At 45.8% G+C, this 13,878-nt stretch overlaps 3 protein-coding genes across 3 annotated transcripts; 2 read left to right on the forward strand and 1 right to left on the reverse strand.

Annotated features, from left to right (window-relative positions):
• Positions 1-612: 612 nt before the first annotated feature.
• LOC144713105 (chaperone protein dnaJ 6-like) lies at positions 613-3,110 on the reverse strand. Its single transcript, XM_078587597.1, has 8 exons — positions 2,832-3,110; positions 1,921-2,019; positions 1,742-1,843; positions 1,545-1,604; positions 1,368-1,474; positions 1,211-1,293; positions 1,045-1,135; positions 613-953 (listed from the first exon to the last, which is right to left on the reverse strand). Exons 1-8 carry the CDS (start codon positions 2,946-2,948, stop codon positions 755-757), a joined length of 858 nt encoding a protein of 285 aa, XP_078443723.1. The 5' UTR covers positions 2,949-3,110; the 3' UTR covers positions 613-754.
• Positions 3,111-4,084: 974 nt separating this feature from the next.
• Positions 4,085-5,014, forward strand: LOC144713106 (MSF1-like family protein). The gene has a single exon (XM_078587598.1). The coding sequence runs from the start codon at positions 4,195-4,197 to the stop codon at positions 4,768-4,770; it is 576 nt and encodes a 191-aa protein (XP_078443724.1). The 5' UTR covers positions 4,085-4,194; the 3' UTR covers positions 4,771-5,014.
• A 6,979-nt stretch (positions 5,015-11,993) lies between these two features.
• SAP5 (A20/AN1-like zinc finger family protein) lies at positions 11,994-12,692 on the forward strand. Its single transcript, XM_078587599.1, has one exon. The coding sequence runs from the start codon at positions 12,086-12,088 to the stop codon at positions 12,539-12,541; it is 456 nt and encodes a 151-aa protein (XP_078443725.1). The 5' UTR covers positions 11,994-12,085; the 3' UTR covers positions 12,542-12,692.
• The last annotated feature ends 1,186 nt before the right edge of the window (positions 12,693-13,878 follow it).

Raw genomic sequence — 13,878 nt, forward strand, 5'->3', positions numbered from 1 at the left:
TGTATATATATATCAATTATAATCTTCGGTTGATCACTGAGTTTAGGTGATCTTCCCTCATCTCTTTCAAAAGAAATTTCTATGGTGATATTTTTTGTACACTTGGGACTCATTTTTACTTACTATTTACTCACCTTGGTGCTTGATCCATCCATTTCACTCAACTTCATCACCATATGGCAGATCTGATTCAACTAGAGGAACTATGTAAACTATTGCATTATCACTAGGAGGATCTGGCTTAGATATCCTTTGGCAAGTCTCTAGAAGTTAGCATCAGTAATGAACCTGAATTGGACTTTCTGTGACATTAGATCTTTACACAGTTTTTAATTGACTCTAGATAGAGGTACATAAGAAAAAACTTTTGATGACGTGTTTTATATGCTTATTACATGGAGACATAAGATATTTCAGTAACCTAACAAATATTAATAGCAATATATAATGAGACAACCAAGCTCTTTACAATGAGATGTTGTCGAATTCCCATTAATGTGGCAGTACATACTATGTATCCAATTATGAAAACATACCTCAACCCTTTTCATCGCATAAAGTTCTTGGATATTTTAACTTTTATTTATCTTCCACGTTGTCAACTTGGAACTCTTTAATGGAAACAGAAGAAAAGAGAACTTCATTTCTAATCGCCACCATCAAGCGCTGACGATTCAAGGTACATATGAATAATTTCAAAACGAGCTCAGGGGATTGACACGTACCTTAAAACTAATTCCTTCTATCGTTTACATTATTTCCTTTTCCTGGAGTTCTGCTTCTTTTCGAGCCTCTTCCTCGCCTTCAGAAAGTCTTCTTCCGAGGGTTCAGAATCGTTGCTCCCATTGCATTTCTCAATAACAGAAGAGAGGAACGAGTTAAACTGTGACTTTCTCTCCCCCCGCCGCTGAGCAATAATATCGTACAGATCCGTGTTTGGCGCTTTCTTGGCCCTGAAGAAGGCAGATCAAGAAGGTTCAAATGAGTGCAGGTCAGGAACAAGGTGAAAAGAGTGGAGATGATGTTTTGATTTGATTAACTCACTTCTTCCTCTGGCCCAAGGGATCCGTCGGTGGCTTAATTTCAGACACTGTTTTGGCCCATTTTTCGTATACTTTTGTCGATTTTAGCTCTCCTGCGGAATTCAATAAATGGGAACAGCTTAAGAAAAAAATCTTAGAAACCCAGAACGCATTTACTAGACGATTACCTTCGGCTATTGCTCGGTCAAGTATGTCCTTGAAACGGTGGGAGTCAAGCTTCGGCTCTGAGCAGAGCATGCAACAGAAGAGCCTACAGCCAGTCGATTTGTCAGAAAACGCAAGCTGTGGAAGAAAATGGGACAGTTAAACCTTCATATGAAGTACCTGTTCATGTTACCCTTCAGTTTTCTATACAAGTCTTTCAAATCCTTCTCCTCAGAAGCGGATCCTCGATAGTTGGCTTCAAATTCTTCAATATCAGCCACCGTCACCTAGATAAGTAAACCGACGTTAGTTGAGAAGGCTGATTCGCCAATGGAGGGAGAAAATAAACCCTTTTACCTTCTTATAGGTTGCACGGAAGAACTCTTGCAGGTCATCGGCTCCAGCCCCCACAAGATCCTGGTTAACCATTAAAAAGGCAAGTATTCCGTATAAGCTTATCACGTTCTTGCGAAAAGAAATACAAGAAATTTGATGGAGCCCTCCGATCATAAAGAGTAACATGAAAAAAAATAAAAGAAATTTCAGGAAATCACATTGTCGTCAACAATGCCCGTCTGATCATAAAGAGCCCTCTTCTCTTCATCCCCAAGGATTGATATGACCTTCTGAAGGAGCTGAAATTTTTCCTTGGCCTCCTGAAATGGCATTAACATGATTCTAGAGGGTCGCAGGAATCGCCAGAAACAATTTCATGATAGAAAATAAGTTTTACGTCATTTCCAGGATTCTTGTCTGGATGGAGCTTGAGGGCCAATTTGTAATAGGCCTTCTTTATTTCCTGTTGTGAAGCCGATTTCTCCACTCCAAGGATCTGAAAAGAAATGTCGTAAGGGAGATTTAAAGATAGCTAAATACATTAATTATCAAGACACAAAAGTGATAATATCATTCAAAATTGCTCAGGAGGCTATTATCGTATAATTCCGACGAATTAACAGGCCCAAATCCAAAGCCCGCAGAATGCTTTAAGCATAGTAGGAGTTATTTAGATCGAGAAGTATGCAAATCATGATTCTTGATGAATCAATGAAAGATTGAACGAATACTAACAGACGGGAACCGTCAACGGGAGAACATTGTCAGTGTTCGCATCAACTTTTGGAACTGTGGAGACAGATTCTGGACGATAATCATATGTCCACTACAAACTACAGATATAATGCAAGGGGAGACAGCATAGAAAACAACCCCCGCTGGATTTGAACTTTAGTCACAAAGTTAAGATATCACTATTCATGATCATGTGCGAAGATTAGCATCGACACGTAAAAATGATGCATGACTTACACGTCCAATTTAGAAAACAAAAAACTCGAATTCAACCGTCAAGGAATTGGTCCCAATGATATAAAACCAGACGATCACGAGGATCAACCAATGAAATCATAGGCAACAATTTTCGGATCATGTTCATTGCGAAAGCGACAAACAGTAGCCGTGGAGGAATTTTTTTTCCCAAGGGCACGATCGAAGGGGCCGGAGAAAACACTGAAGCGGGCCGGATTCAAATAAAACGACAGAATGAAAGGTTACTGAACCGTGTAATCAATGATTATGAGAACAGATGCTTCATTTAAAAAAGAAAGTGGATGATCGTCGATCAAAAGAATTCCAAAGCGGTACCTCGTATAAACTCTTCTCGCCGCTGTGGAATTCATCCTCGGCAACTGTTTCCTGCTCATCATCGATTTCTTCTTCATCCAGAGTAGGGCGAGCCCTCGATTTCTTCCTCTTTCCCATCGTCCTCCACCAAGACACCCTCGTCGAAAGCTCTGATTTATCAGTTTATTTACTCAAAACAATTTTGGAGGGAAATCCCCAACTTTCCCGCCACCGCCTGTTCTTCCCCCTTCGCTCTCGACCGGGATCGGAACCGAGACCAGAAAAGAAACGCGCAGAACCGCACGATTCATTTACCCTCTTTTGACCGTCTCAGATGAAGAGGGACGATGACGAGATATCATCCGTCCGTCCTCCGTTAACGTCATCGGCCCAAGACGACGGATCCAATAAGACTATATTGCGTATTTTATTGGTCAATTTTGTTTAAAAAAGCCATGAGATTTGAGGAAAAATATCAACCAGCAGGTAGAGAAAGTGTAAAGTGGGGGGCTACATTGCTCCGGCAAGGAAGAGAGAAATAGTGACAGCCAATACCAGTGCCAAGAGGCAACTGGCGAGACAGCCAATATCGGTGCTATAGTTCCAGATCGTCAGGGACGTGGACGATGGACTGGACGTGACGAAGATAGTCCCGTCCGACATCTGGAATCAGTGCAGGGACACGGACGGGACATTTTTTTTTGTCCGAGACCTCCAGATAGGACAGTTTTTTCTTCCGAGACCTCCGGACAGGACGGTGTTTTCTTCCAAGACCTCCAGACTGGACGGTTTCTTCGTCCAAGTGGACAAAAACCGTCCCGTCGTTTGTCTCGGGACAAATTTCCATCCCAGTTGTCCTCCAACCTTGTGGACGGGACAACTTTTTTGTCCTGGCGCAAAAAAGCCGTCCCGTCCGCGTCCCTGCACTAGAATCGGTGCCAAGAGGCGAGTGGAGACTTAGCTCTCGGCAAAGCCAATTGACGCCGGTTATTGCTCCGACGAGGAAGAGAGAAATAGCGACGGTCAATACCAACGTCAGGAGGTGGGCGGCGGTCTCTCCGGCCAGAGTTTAGTGGCAACTTCCATAATTTACCTTCAGGATGGACAATGGCAGGGACTGAAGATGTCGACAGAGCCCGTCGTCCGTCAACGGCAACATCATCTTCACGCGTCATCGTCCTTGACGGGACGTACCGACTCTTGGACGACGGTTTAAAGGAAATGACATAATAGCCCCCTCGCCAGCGAGTGGCACCTGTCATCTTCCTCTAGGAGAGAGAGAGAGAGAGAAAGAGGAAGCGGTCGTCTTCAATTCGCGATCGTTCCGTCGACGAGGTGCCCGGCGCTAAAACCCTAGCCTGGCGGGGGAGGGAGATCGATCGCCATGGTGCGAGCTTACACTCAGGAGCACGTCTACCGGCATCCATGGGACAGGGTGACGACGGCCTCATGGCGGAAGTTCACAGACTCGCCGACCGTCCTCTCCCATGTCACCGACGTTCACACTCTATCTCGCCGCCTCGATCCAGAAGAGGGCATCCTCCGAACCACCCGATCCGTCACCGTAAGATCGCCCCAGCTTCCATTCATCCTTCGCCGGATCCTCGGCCATGACTCCGTCGTCTGTCACTGCGTCGAGTCTACCGTTGTTGATTCCCCCAACCGATCGATGGAGATCGTGGTGAGGAATGTCAGCCTTCGGAATCTCCTCGAGGTCGAAGAACGGTCCTTGTACTCTCCTCACCCTGTTCATCCCGATCGATGGACCGTTTTCAAGCAGGAGACTAGCATCAAGTGCAAGCCGCTGAGCGCTCTTGCTGCCGTTGCGGAGAAAGTGGAACAGCGCTGCGCAGAGAGGTTTCTCCAGAACAGCGCCAAGGGCCGGGAGGTTATGGAAAACATTTGTAAGTATCTCGAGGCCGAGTCTTCTTCCGCTTCTTCTGCGGCTGTTGGGATCTGAGTTCGTGTGGGAATCTTGGTCTTGGGACTGAAATCGTTTCTCCCCATTTTTCATTCAACTTTATTTGGGGCTGAACTTGGGCTTGGTTATCCTGTCCTGATCAAGGGATGGGTGGAATTGGAGATGGAGGAGCACCTTGTACGGTCACTGATTTCCCACTGTTTTTATCTCATTTTGTGATCATCAAAACTGACTGTTCTGCTTTTGAAGAAATGGTGGGAAGTCCTTTTCCCCCTGGGAATAATATGTTCAAGGAGTCTGTACCTTTTTCCGCTGAGATAAAGCTGGGTTGCGTTATCCATGGAAAACTTAAAGAGACCCGTGTCCCATTTCGCCGTTTTTCTTTAAGTAATTGGCAATGTGGTTGTTCCTCTTGCTCGGGAGAAGTATCGGAGAAAGCTGAGGGTAAGAGAGACCTGTGTATATACTGATATTTTTCATGTTACAACCTCGTTCACAATTGGGAATAATCGTTTGTCGCATTCTGTTTGTCCCCCCCAAAATCAGAATATACTTCCCGATGAGGAATAACAATTGTGCGCCTTGTTTTTTCTGTTAACATAATCCATTTGCCATACACTTGACAAATGCACAGCACAATCCAATTTAACGCAAGAAATCAATTTTGTGATGAGGACTTGTCAAATTCATCTGTTTTATCCTGAATGCTGAATCGATTATCAGTGATAAAAAATCACCACTACTTGAATTGACTGTCCATTCATATGCTATGGGATGAATACTCTTATTGCTTTTGCGATGAAAATTTGATGATGGTCTATCATTTCTGTCCACTTGAGGCTTTTTGGTGTTTTTCCTTTAATAATCAGTTCTCACTTTAATTGGGCAGCCAAGTTGAATATTGAAGCTACTGCTCCTCTATCCTCTCTCTCAAACATCTGCTGAAAATCTTCACTTCTCTCCCAGGACATTGCTCTCCTCCCCTCGCTCTCCCTCCTTCTCGATAAGAACACATGGGTTTCTTATCAATGGACAGAGCTAGCGAGCTCTGCTACCATGGTTCTCTAATAGGAGCAAATTGCAAAGCTCTGGGAGACGATGGGGAAACTCTGAGAGCCAATTGCCAGTGCCAGAATACTGGGCATGTTAGCAGTTGACAAAATCACCATCCTCCACATTCTCAACGTCAATCAGCTGCCCGAGCTGTGATAAGATCCAGACTGGGATCGTATTGTGAAGGGGTTGACCCTGACGGAGTGGATGTCGCCGAGGGGACGAGTATGGACGGAGGAACGGTGGAGTGGACGTTGCTGAGGGATGGGACTCGACAGAGTGGGCATTGTCGAGGGAGATAGAAGCTACCAAGAAGAAACAATTACTTGTAAACTCATGTCCTGCCCTCCATCAAGGAGGGTTACATATTTAAAGGGAACTGCAAAAGGGATTTCAAAACGACAATAATGCCCCTAGTGGGCTTAGTAGATCATAACAAGCTGCTGCAGCAAAATCATCAACATTGCTGCTGCCCGTCTCCGCAGCCACAGGATCTGCCATACAACTAGCGGACGTGCTGGTGACCTGGCCGCAGCTTCTGCCACTGCAGCCACAAGTGCAGCCTCTGCCACAGCTGATACCATTGTAAGTTCATCACTGTGACTGAATTTAGAATGTGGTGGAGATCCCAGCAGATTGTACATTGACTAGAGAGAAGAAAGAGCAGCGAACCTCACAAAGGGAGATTGAGTCTGTTGCTGTGGAGATCTTCTGCAGAGGCTTAAGAAAGACAAATAAGGACCTGTTGCTTTGGTTACTGGGTGAGAGTAGATCAAAGCACCTCTAGTAGGACAAAATGACCAAAATAGGACTTCCAGTAGCAGTTTTTTTGCCATGTTATGGCTGTCCCTAAAACTCTAGTATTTGTTTATTTTAAGATTTTCCTTTTTCGGAAGCAAAAAGGAAGATCACCCAAAATCAGTGGTCAACTAGATACCATATACATGTAAACACATTTAGAATCTCTTCCCGACCAGGCCAGCGGGCTGGGATGGGAATGTCTCAGCCCACATGCATCACTTGATTGATGAAAGCACTCCACCTTTTCAACGAAAGCTTTGCTTGGTAGGCGCTGCCTACTCACCCCACTCCCTCAGACAATGCAATGCTCTGAACACTCCAGTTTGAAGTTCAGCGCCCTTCTCCCATGCAGAGTCACATGTAGCACCCCGGAAAAAAGCACGGACGAGCCACATGCGGGGAAACTTGCACGTGTGGTTCTGGCCGGGGACCCGGTATACTGTACTAATATGTGTAGGTCCCTGTAATTTGAGTGAGATTGTCATGGCGCAAATGCAGATATGGTTATGCATTCCCTTGTTTCCTGTATTGGTGAGTTACAAGGACCAAACTATTCCTCCTCACCATCCATGTCCTTCAAAACGAGCACAAAACAGGATCCTACACTTCATGTCCGTCGATGCTATACTCCCCTTGAAAACAATGACATTATGATGCAGCCAGGTGGCCGCTCATAGCGAGTAGTGTTCCCCACTCATCCTCTCTGCTGAATATTTCAACCTGAGAGAGGCCTTTTACATCTTAATGCTATCCTTTGATGCACATCAAATGTGGGCATGGAAAGAATTGTTGTCATAAATTTATCTATTGGCTATAATCTATAAGGAGCACTTAATGTTTCTTGAGGTTCTGGAAATTCAGACCAAAAAATCTTTTGAAGTGGATTCTTATTTCATCCCCCGAATGGGGAGTTTGGTGAAGGTGCACGTTTCTAGCCTTTATTTTTATTATCTGCACTTACTATATTTTTATTTTACATGTTCCTCGTCTATGCCTTGCGACAAAAACAATTTCAGGGTTCCGGCGGTTGATCCAGTTTTAGAACTGCAGCTTGAAGAATACGAGTTCGCTGTGGTCTCTCAGCATTATTTTGTTCAAGTAATTGGCACTATCCAATGAGGTAGTTTTTAATCCGATTCAAAAACAATATTGTTCTTGAAACTGATATAGGCCTGAGGCTTCTACCTGTGAGTGTCGGAGGTCTCCTTGGCGCCAAATCTGTTCATCCTCTCGGCATGCAATGATGTTGATGGACAAGGTTTTCTTACAGTAGTGTCCGCAGAAGTAAAATTCATTGGATAAATGGCAAAGCCCTGGGCGTTGTATGGGTCATGCTTGTTGGGGGATCAGCTAGAGCCAAGCTACCTCGGAGATAGATCCCAATGAGTCATCATGGTGACCTCTGAAAGCAGTGGACTGAGTCTCTTGTTTCTCAGCTTCTCAGAGGCGCCGACATGCAGGCAGCCAGTTGTTGCAATGGAGTTTTCACTTAAATGCAAACATCAGAGTGGTCTAGGAAATTATGTGGAGAGAACTCACAATGCTCTTGAAGGCGGCAATGAGCTCATACATGGTTACCCCCTGGTTTAACTCGTAGAGGTGGTGATGAACTACCTTGCTGGGGGATCTGAACCATTTTATGAAGTATTTGCTGAAATATTGTCAGTCAGAGAAACTGGTTCTCATCCCCAGCTGGGTGCAACTGAAAGTATTATTCCACTTCCAGGGTCTCTCCTGTGTTTGGATCCCAGTGTTGTTTGATCCTGCTCTGGAAAATTTGGAATATTAGCCATCTTCAAGAGTCTGGGTGGTTCTCGGTCTGGCGGCTGGCCCAGGAAAAGCAAAGCCATGTAAGAGGGGCCTGATAAGAACCTCAGTCTACGTTCTTATCGGAAGGAGAGTAGAGGGCGGGGCGAGGTAGACGTTCCTGGGGTAGAAGAGTCGAAACGGGAATGATAGGAGGGGTCAAACAGATGGGGCAGGGATCAACCAGAGATGAGCCGCCTGATGACGCGGAGAAGGGTTGACGATCGCGGGACGGGGGTCATCAGAGACTAGAAGAGAACCGAACGGCAAGGGTAGGGATCGGATTGGAGGGGAGCCGGCTGAAGATCTGGTGAGACGATCACGGGGATAGGGGATCGCTGGACGATCAAGGGGACAGGACCGAGACAGGGAGGATCAAGATAGTGAGCCAAGAGGCCGATCTTACCTTAATTCTTGACTGCCCTCCTCAAGGGTGGGCTACACATATTTATAAGAAAAGGAAGCAACCTACCCTAAACATGAGATGACTAAAGTGCCTTAGTGGGTTAAAATGCCTAAGATACCCTTGGGGGTACAGGATAGTATCAGGGCCCACCAAAAGTCTGGGTGGATATTTGTTCCTCAGACTGGGGTTTGTGTGTTTTCTAGATTGGGTTCATCTAGGCTGGTTCCATAACGGTGAAATGGTTCACCTGCCCGAGTCAAGCTGGTTCCATAAAGCCCATCCAAGCTTGGCCGGTGAAGTAGGATGGTCCATGGGCCCACACCAGTTCAACCCTACCCCGTCTTGGCTAGGCCTGTGGAGAGGGGGGGGCCTGGGAGGCCTTTACTGATTGATATGTTCTTTTCAAGAATGAACGGGTGGTGAGCCAAGAATAGGGGCGTGCCACGTCAGCGCGTGGTGAGTAAAGAAAGAAGCATGGAATTCAATGAAGGTAAGCCAGCTGGAAGACAGGAAGGCTTTTTTCAAGAAGTCAATGGGCAGAGGATGGAAAGCAGGAGAGGAATGAATCCAGAGGGCAGGATCTTCAGAACCATCGCAAGAATACTTGCAGTCCTTGTTTCTTGTCTCCCTCGACCGTTCTTATCCGTTGTTCTGTGCTCTGAATTCAAGAACTCTACTGGATTTGGCATTGGATTTTTTGCAAGGAGGTTCTATAAGGAGGAGTTGAACTGTCTGATATCATAGCGGTGGCACTGATACAAACATGTACCCCCTTCAGCCCAGTAAGTGCATTTTGATCATTTGCGCCTATTCTTGTTTTTCCCTTCAATAAAGCACATCCCTCACTTTAGGAGGGCAGCAAAGAAGTAAAACTGAAATATCTTAGAGTAGTTTCTAACCCCCCTCAGCATAATCCCTGGGTGAACACTTCTCTTTCCCAGGGTGAAGCCCAGGTGGGCCCTGTAGACCCTCGCCTTTGAAGGATAACCTCTGCATGGTGGGTCTGTGTTTTTGGACAAGGACCCTACTGGATTAAGGGCTCGTCTCGCAGGAGCAGGGGTGGTTGGTGAAGTTGCCCCATGCAGAAGCAGCGTGTCTGAAGCATCCTGAAAGCTGAAGAGCTTGCCTTCAATCTCAGGGGAAGTGGTGATTCTAATAACCCAGTTGTCGACTCTGCCGTAGTGCCGGAGGGGCTGAATGGATCAATTACATCATTTGGGCCATAATTGTCTGCCTTTCATACAGTCCATTAGTTTTGGCCCGAAAAGTGTGATGGTATTTGCAAATTAGCTCCTGATCAGACATCCGGTCATTAATTTTGTTGGTACAGCGTTGTTGTTGTCTTAATTGATCAAAGTCTTCTTCTGCATTGGCAACTTAAGCGGGAGGAGATCTTCCTGCTGGGATAGGATTGGCTCTGATACCAACGGGAGACGGGAACAATCCAAGAGGATCAGAAGAAGGGAAGGGGAAAAAATTTGTTTGTCCACAAGCCTGTTAACCTTCGCGAACAAACACGAACACAAACAACAGAAAATAGATGTGAAAACTGTTTGCGAGCAGTTGGCAAATAGACAAACTGTTCGATGACAGGAGGTGGGAATTTCTCGCAGGAACTATAAGGCAGAAATACTGATGATAATTCCATGTTTTGATGGCGAAGTAAATTGGGCTCTGGCTTGGGACCCTCCAAAGAAGAAGATTCAAGTAAAAACATGCCGAACAAGGAAGATGGTTTTGTGTGTCTATGTGTAATGAATATAGAGAATATAGAGGGTTGGATGAGGTGGAAAGTTCATGGATTGCTTCTTAATTCAAAAAAAATATATATTTATCGTTTGCTTCTCTTAAGCCAAATCGCTGGTCGAAGGCAGTCCACAACTTTATAATTTTCTATGCCTTCTTTTTAATATAATTTTTCCATGCCTTTCTTTCAGTCATCTGTGTCTGAATCTCTCTCCCAAAGCGCACATCTCTCTGACTCTCGCATTCAATGATGTTACACTCAAGAATGAAGAGTAGGAGAAATGAAATATCAACTCGAGCTCGACGTTTCTTTCATGATCATTAAAAAAAACTTTCCAGCTCGCGAACATGAAGATCGGCTTAAATCAGGTTCAGTCGAAATCTCTCATTAAAACAGCAGTTCGTTCACAAATCTTCGAGAATGAACTGAGCATGGAATTTTTTGGCTGTTCGTTCATCAACTTCCAGCTTTCGCTCCACCATGAAAACAAAACTTCCCATCCCTAATCAGAAGACTGATTACTTAAGGAGAAAGTGCAAGGACAAAGACACCAATTGTCTCGAAATCACCCAAGTGCCCTCAGAGAGCTCTATCAGATCCTAAAATAAAGAAATCTCAAATAGTAGATTCCATTATTGTTTTTATACGACTTGAATGTGTTATTCTAAAAATGGCATTTTCACCGTACTTCTAAATATCAGCGTCCTTTTCGATGTACTGGTAATTCCAAAGGTGGAATAAAAACGTCTCCTTAAGACCAGCATAGGCAGTCGTCATCCGTCATCCATCTATCATCTATCAACGATGACGGTGACGACGACAAAAGGACGCCCAATTCCCTGACCGGCCCAAAAAAGAAATTACCCAGATGAAAGAAAATGCCTTGAATAGATAATGTTATTTTAGTTTATCAAAGTCGCGCGTCTCGACTCTTCTTTTGGCAGGGGCGGATGACGCGTCTCGTCCATACAGAGACAGGGATGTGATTCTGACTTGTACCGCTGGCGGTCAACTGTGCAGTAGTTGACCAGTCAATTTCAAGTCCAAGGAAAAGTCAATGGACATATCTGAGCCACGTAAACGCTAACGCGCTGTCACCGTTTAAAGCGGCGCTCCGCACCACATCTATCATCTATCATCTGAAGTAGGCGTGACGACGGCGCCGCCGCCGGGTGTTTTCGACACCGACCGTGACAGATGGCACGCGCTCACGCGGCCACGCTGGCAAACCTCGGTCAGACTTGGCGGCAGACTCAAAACCGCTCTAAAGCTGCAAACTACGCCGCCGTATTCTCCCTCTCTTGATCCGAGGGTCGGGATCAATCCTCAGATTTGGATGGGCTTTTCGTAATATTTGGGTTATCCTGGGGGCAACGAGGAGAATTGTGGGCTCCACACGGACGGAACGCCATTACCGACCTTTCCCGCACCCCGTTTGGCGGTATTTATATCCGCGTCGCCCCTCTTTCTCTGGCGATCGAAAGCTATCCCATCTTTTTACGGCCAAAGAGAAGATCGTCCGCCCCGAAGAGCAAGCGGCGATGGCGCAACGAGAGGAGGAGACGGAGCTGAAGGTGCCGGAGAGCGTCAATCTCTGCGCCAACAACTGCGGCCGGCAAGCCAATCCGGCGACCAAGAACCTCTGCCGGAGCTGCTTCCTCAATTCCCCGTTCTGCTCCGCGCACGAGCAGCCGAGATCCGCCTGTTTCCGCAAGATCCAGCGGCCGGCAGCTCCCAAAGAGCCTGATTCCGCCTGCGGCGGCGCCGCCGCCGCCCCGCCGGCCTCAGCCGCCGCTTCCTCCGCCGTCAACCGCTGCTCCGGCTGCCGGCGAAAGGTCGGCCTCACCGGATTCCGCTGCCGGTGCGGAGATCTGTTCTGCGCCGAGCACCGGTACTCGGACCGCCACGATTGCAGCTTCGATTACAAGGCCGCCGGCCGGGAAGCAATCGAGAAGGGGAATCCCGTCGTGAAGGCCGCGAAGATCTTGAAAATCTGAGGCGGTGACCGTATCCCTGCGCGGAACGATTACCAAGGAACGGCCGGACGGCTGCCAGAGCTCTGAACGGGGCCTTTCACATCGTCCGTCTTGTTGTTTTCCGTCGAAATTATGTAGAAGTCCCTGCATACTTTGAAATTCTATTGCTCCATCCTCTCCCCTCCGAATTGACCAAAATGCAATTTCGTCGGCCGCCCCCGGGGGTTTTTCGCAAAAATTGGCGGATCGAGATCGTACGGCGGCGATATTGCCACGTAGGAGTCGTGTCCCTCTACGATTGCCTGCCACGTATGCACGGAGGAATTGGGCGATGGGCTTGACTCCAAGTTCTCAGTTGGGCCCACAACTGTGTTTGACCATTTTTAATGGACGTGTCACGCCTTAGGTCGGCCCCACTTTGATTGTTAAGAGTATAATTCCTTATCTATCTACCTTTTTTAGGAAGAATCTTATGTATTTATTCCACATGACCGCTTGATCTATAAAGCCTATTATCCATGCATGTGGTAATTATGGACTCATGAGACATGAAAGATGCCTCCCCCCTAAGGCAGAGTTCTTATCTGTGCGCATTTTTCCCCCTATTTTATCAAAATTTACTAGCCAGTCCATATTTGTCTCCTCACTGGTAGATGAGTCTTTGCTTGATCTTAATAAGGTGATTTTTAGTATCATGTATTGTTGTCAGCTTTGACATATTTGGCTTTATGCTTGTTGAATGTAGTATGATTCTTTGTGCATTATCTATATGCACACAAACCCCAACCTATCTTGTAATCGGGGGATTTGGACTTCTAGCAAGGATTTTGTACTGAATTAAAACAAAGGGCGCTCAGAAACTTTTCAGCTTTACAATGGGTTTATCTTTCCAATTATATGAGTTTCTTTCTTCTAGTCATATTTTTTCTTCTATGCGGATTCTCTTGTTCCCTCTCTGATCATGTGCAGGTGAGTATATAATACCTTTTCTATTTTGATAGTCATCTAAATTTCCATCTTTAGGATAAATTGGACTGACCTGGGATGCACGTAAACTCGTAAGATACTGATGGTAAGGATAATGGTCCAGGTCTTATTCTGAAACAAAAAGTCGCCCCGCCATTGCAGGCAGGTTCGTTCCTTGGTTGTCGACGGTTTGTCAAGAATAACATAGGACAAGTTGCTAAAACAAACTGAGGGAGCTGTTCAGTATAATTCAAAGGCAGGCTGTTGGCAGCAGGTGGATATTTTTTGTTTCTTCCTTCCATTTTTTTGTATGTTGTTTTTTATTCAAAGTTCTGAGTTGAACTTTCAAAAGAAAGGATGGTATTTATTTATTTCGGGTATCATATTCCCAT

The sequence above is a fragment of the Wolffia australiana genome, chromosome 15, assembly GCF_029677425.1.
Source record: "Wolffia australiana isolate 7733 chromosome 15, ASM2967742v1".
Lineage (NCBI taxonomy): Eukaryota > Viridiplantae > Streptophyta > Magnoliopsida > Alismatales > Araceae > Wolffia > Wolffia australiana.

What these genes read in the sequence shown, in the direction of transcription:
- LOC144713105 (XM_078587597.1), bottom strand. Translation starts at nt 2,948, where the DNA reads ATGGGAAAGAGGAAGAAATCGAGGGCTCGCCCTACTCTGGATGAAGAA. An exon ending in TGACCGAGCAATAGCCGAAG is followed by an intron (nt 1,136 to 1,210) that starts GTAATCGTCTAG and finishes TGAATTCCGCAG; the next exon opens with GAGAGCTAAAATCGACAAAA. An exon ending in CCCTTGGGCCAGAGGAAGAA is followed by an intron (nt 954 to 1,044) that starts GTGAGTTAATCA and finishes TGCCTTCTTCAG; the next exon opens with GGCCAAGAAAGCGCCAAACA.
- LOC144713106 (XM_078587598.1), top strand. Translation starts at nt 4,195, where the DNA reads ATGGTGCGAGCTTACACTCAGGAGCACGTCTACCGGCATCCATGGGAC.
- SAP5 (XM_078587599.1), top strand. Translation starts at nt 12,086, where the DNA reads ATGGCGCAACGAGAGGAGGAGACGGAGCTGAAGGTGCCGGAGAGCGTC.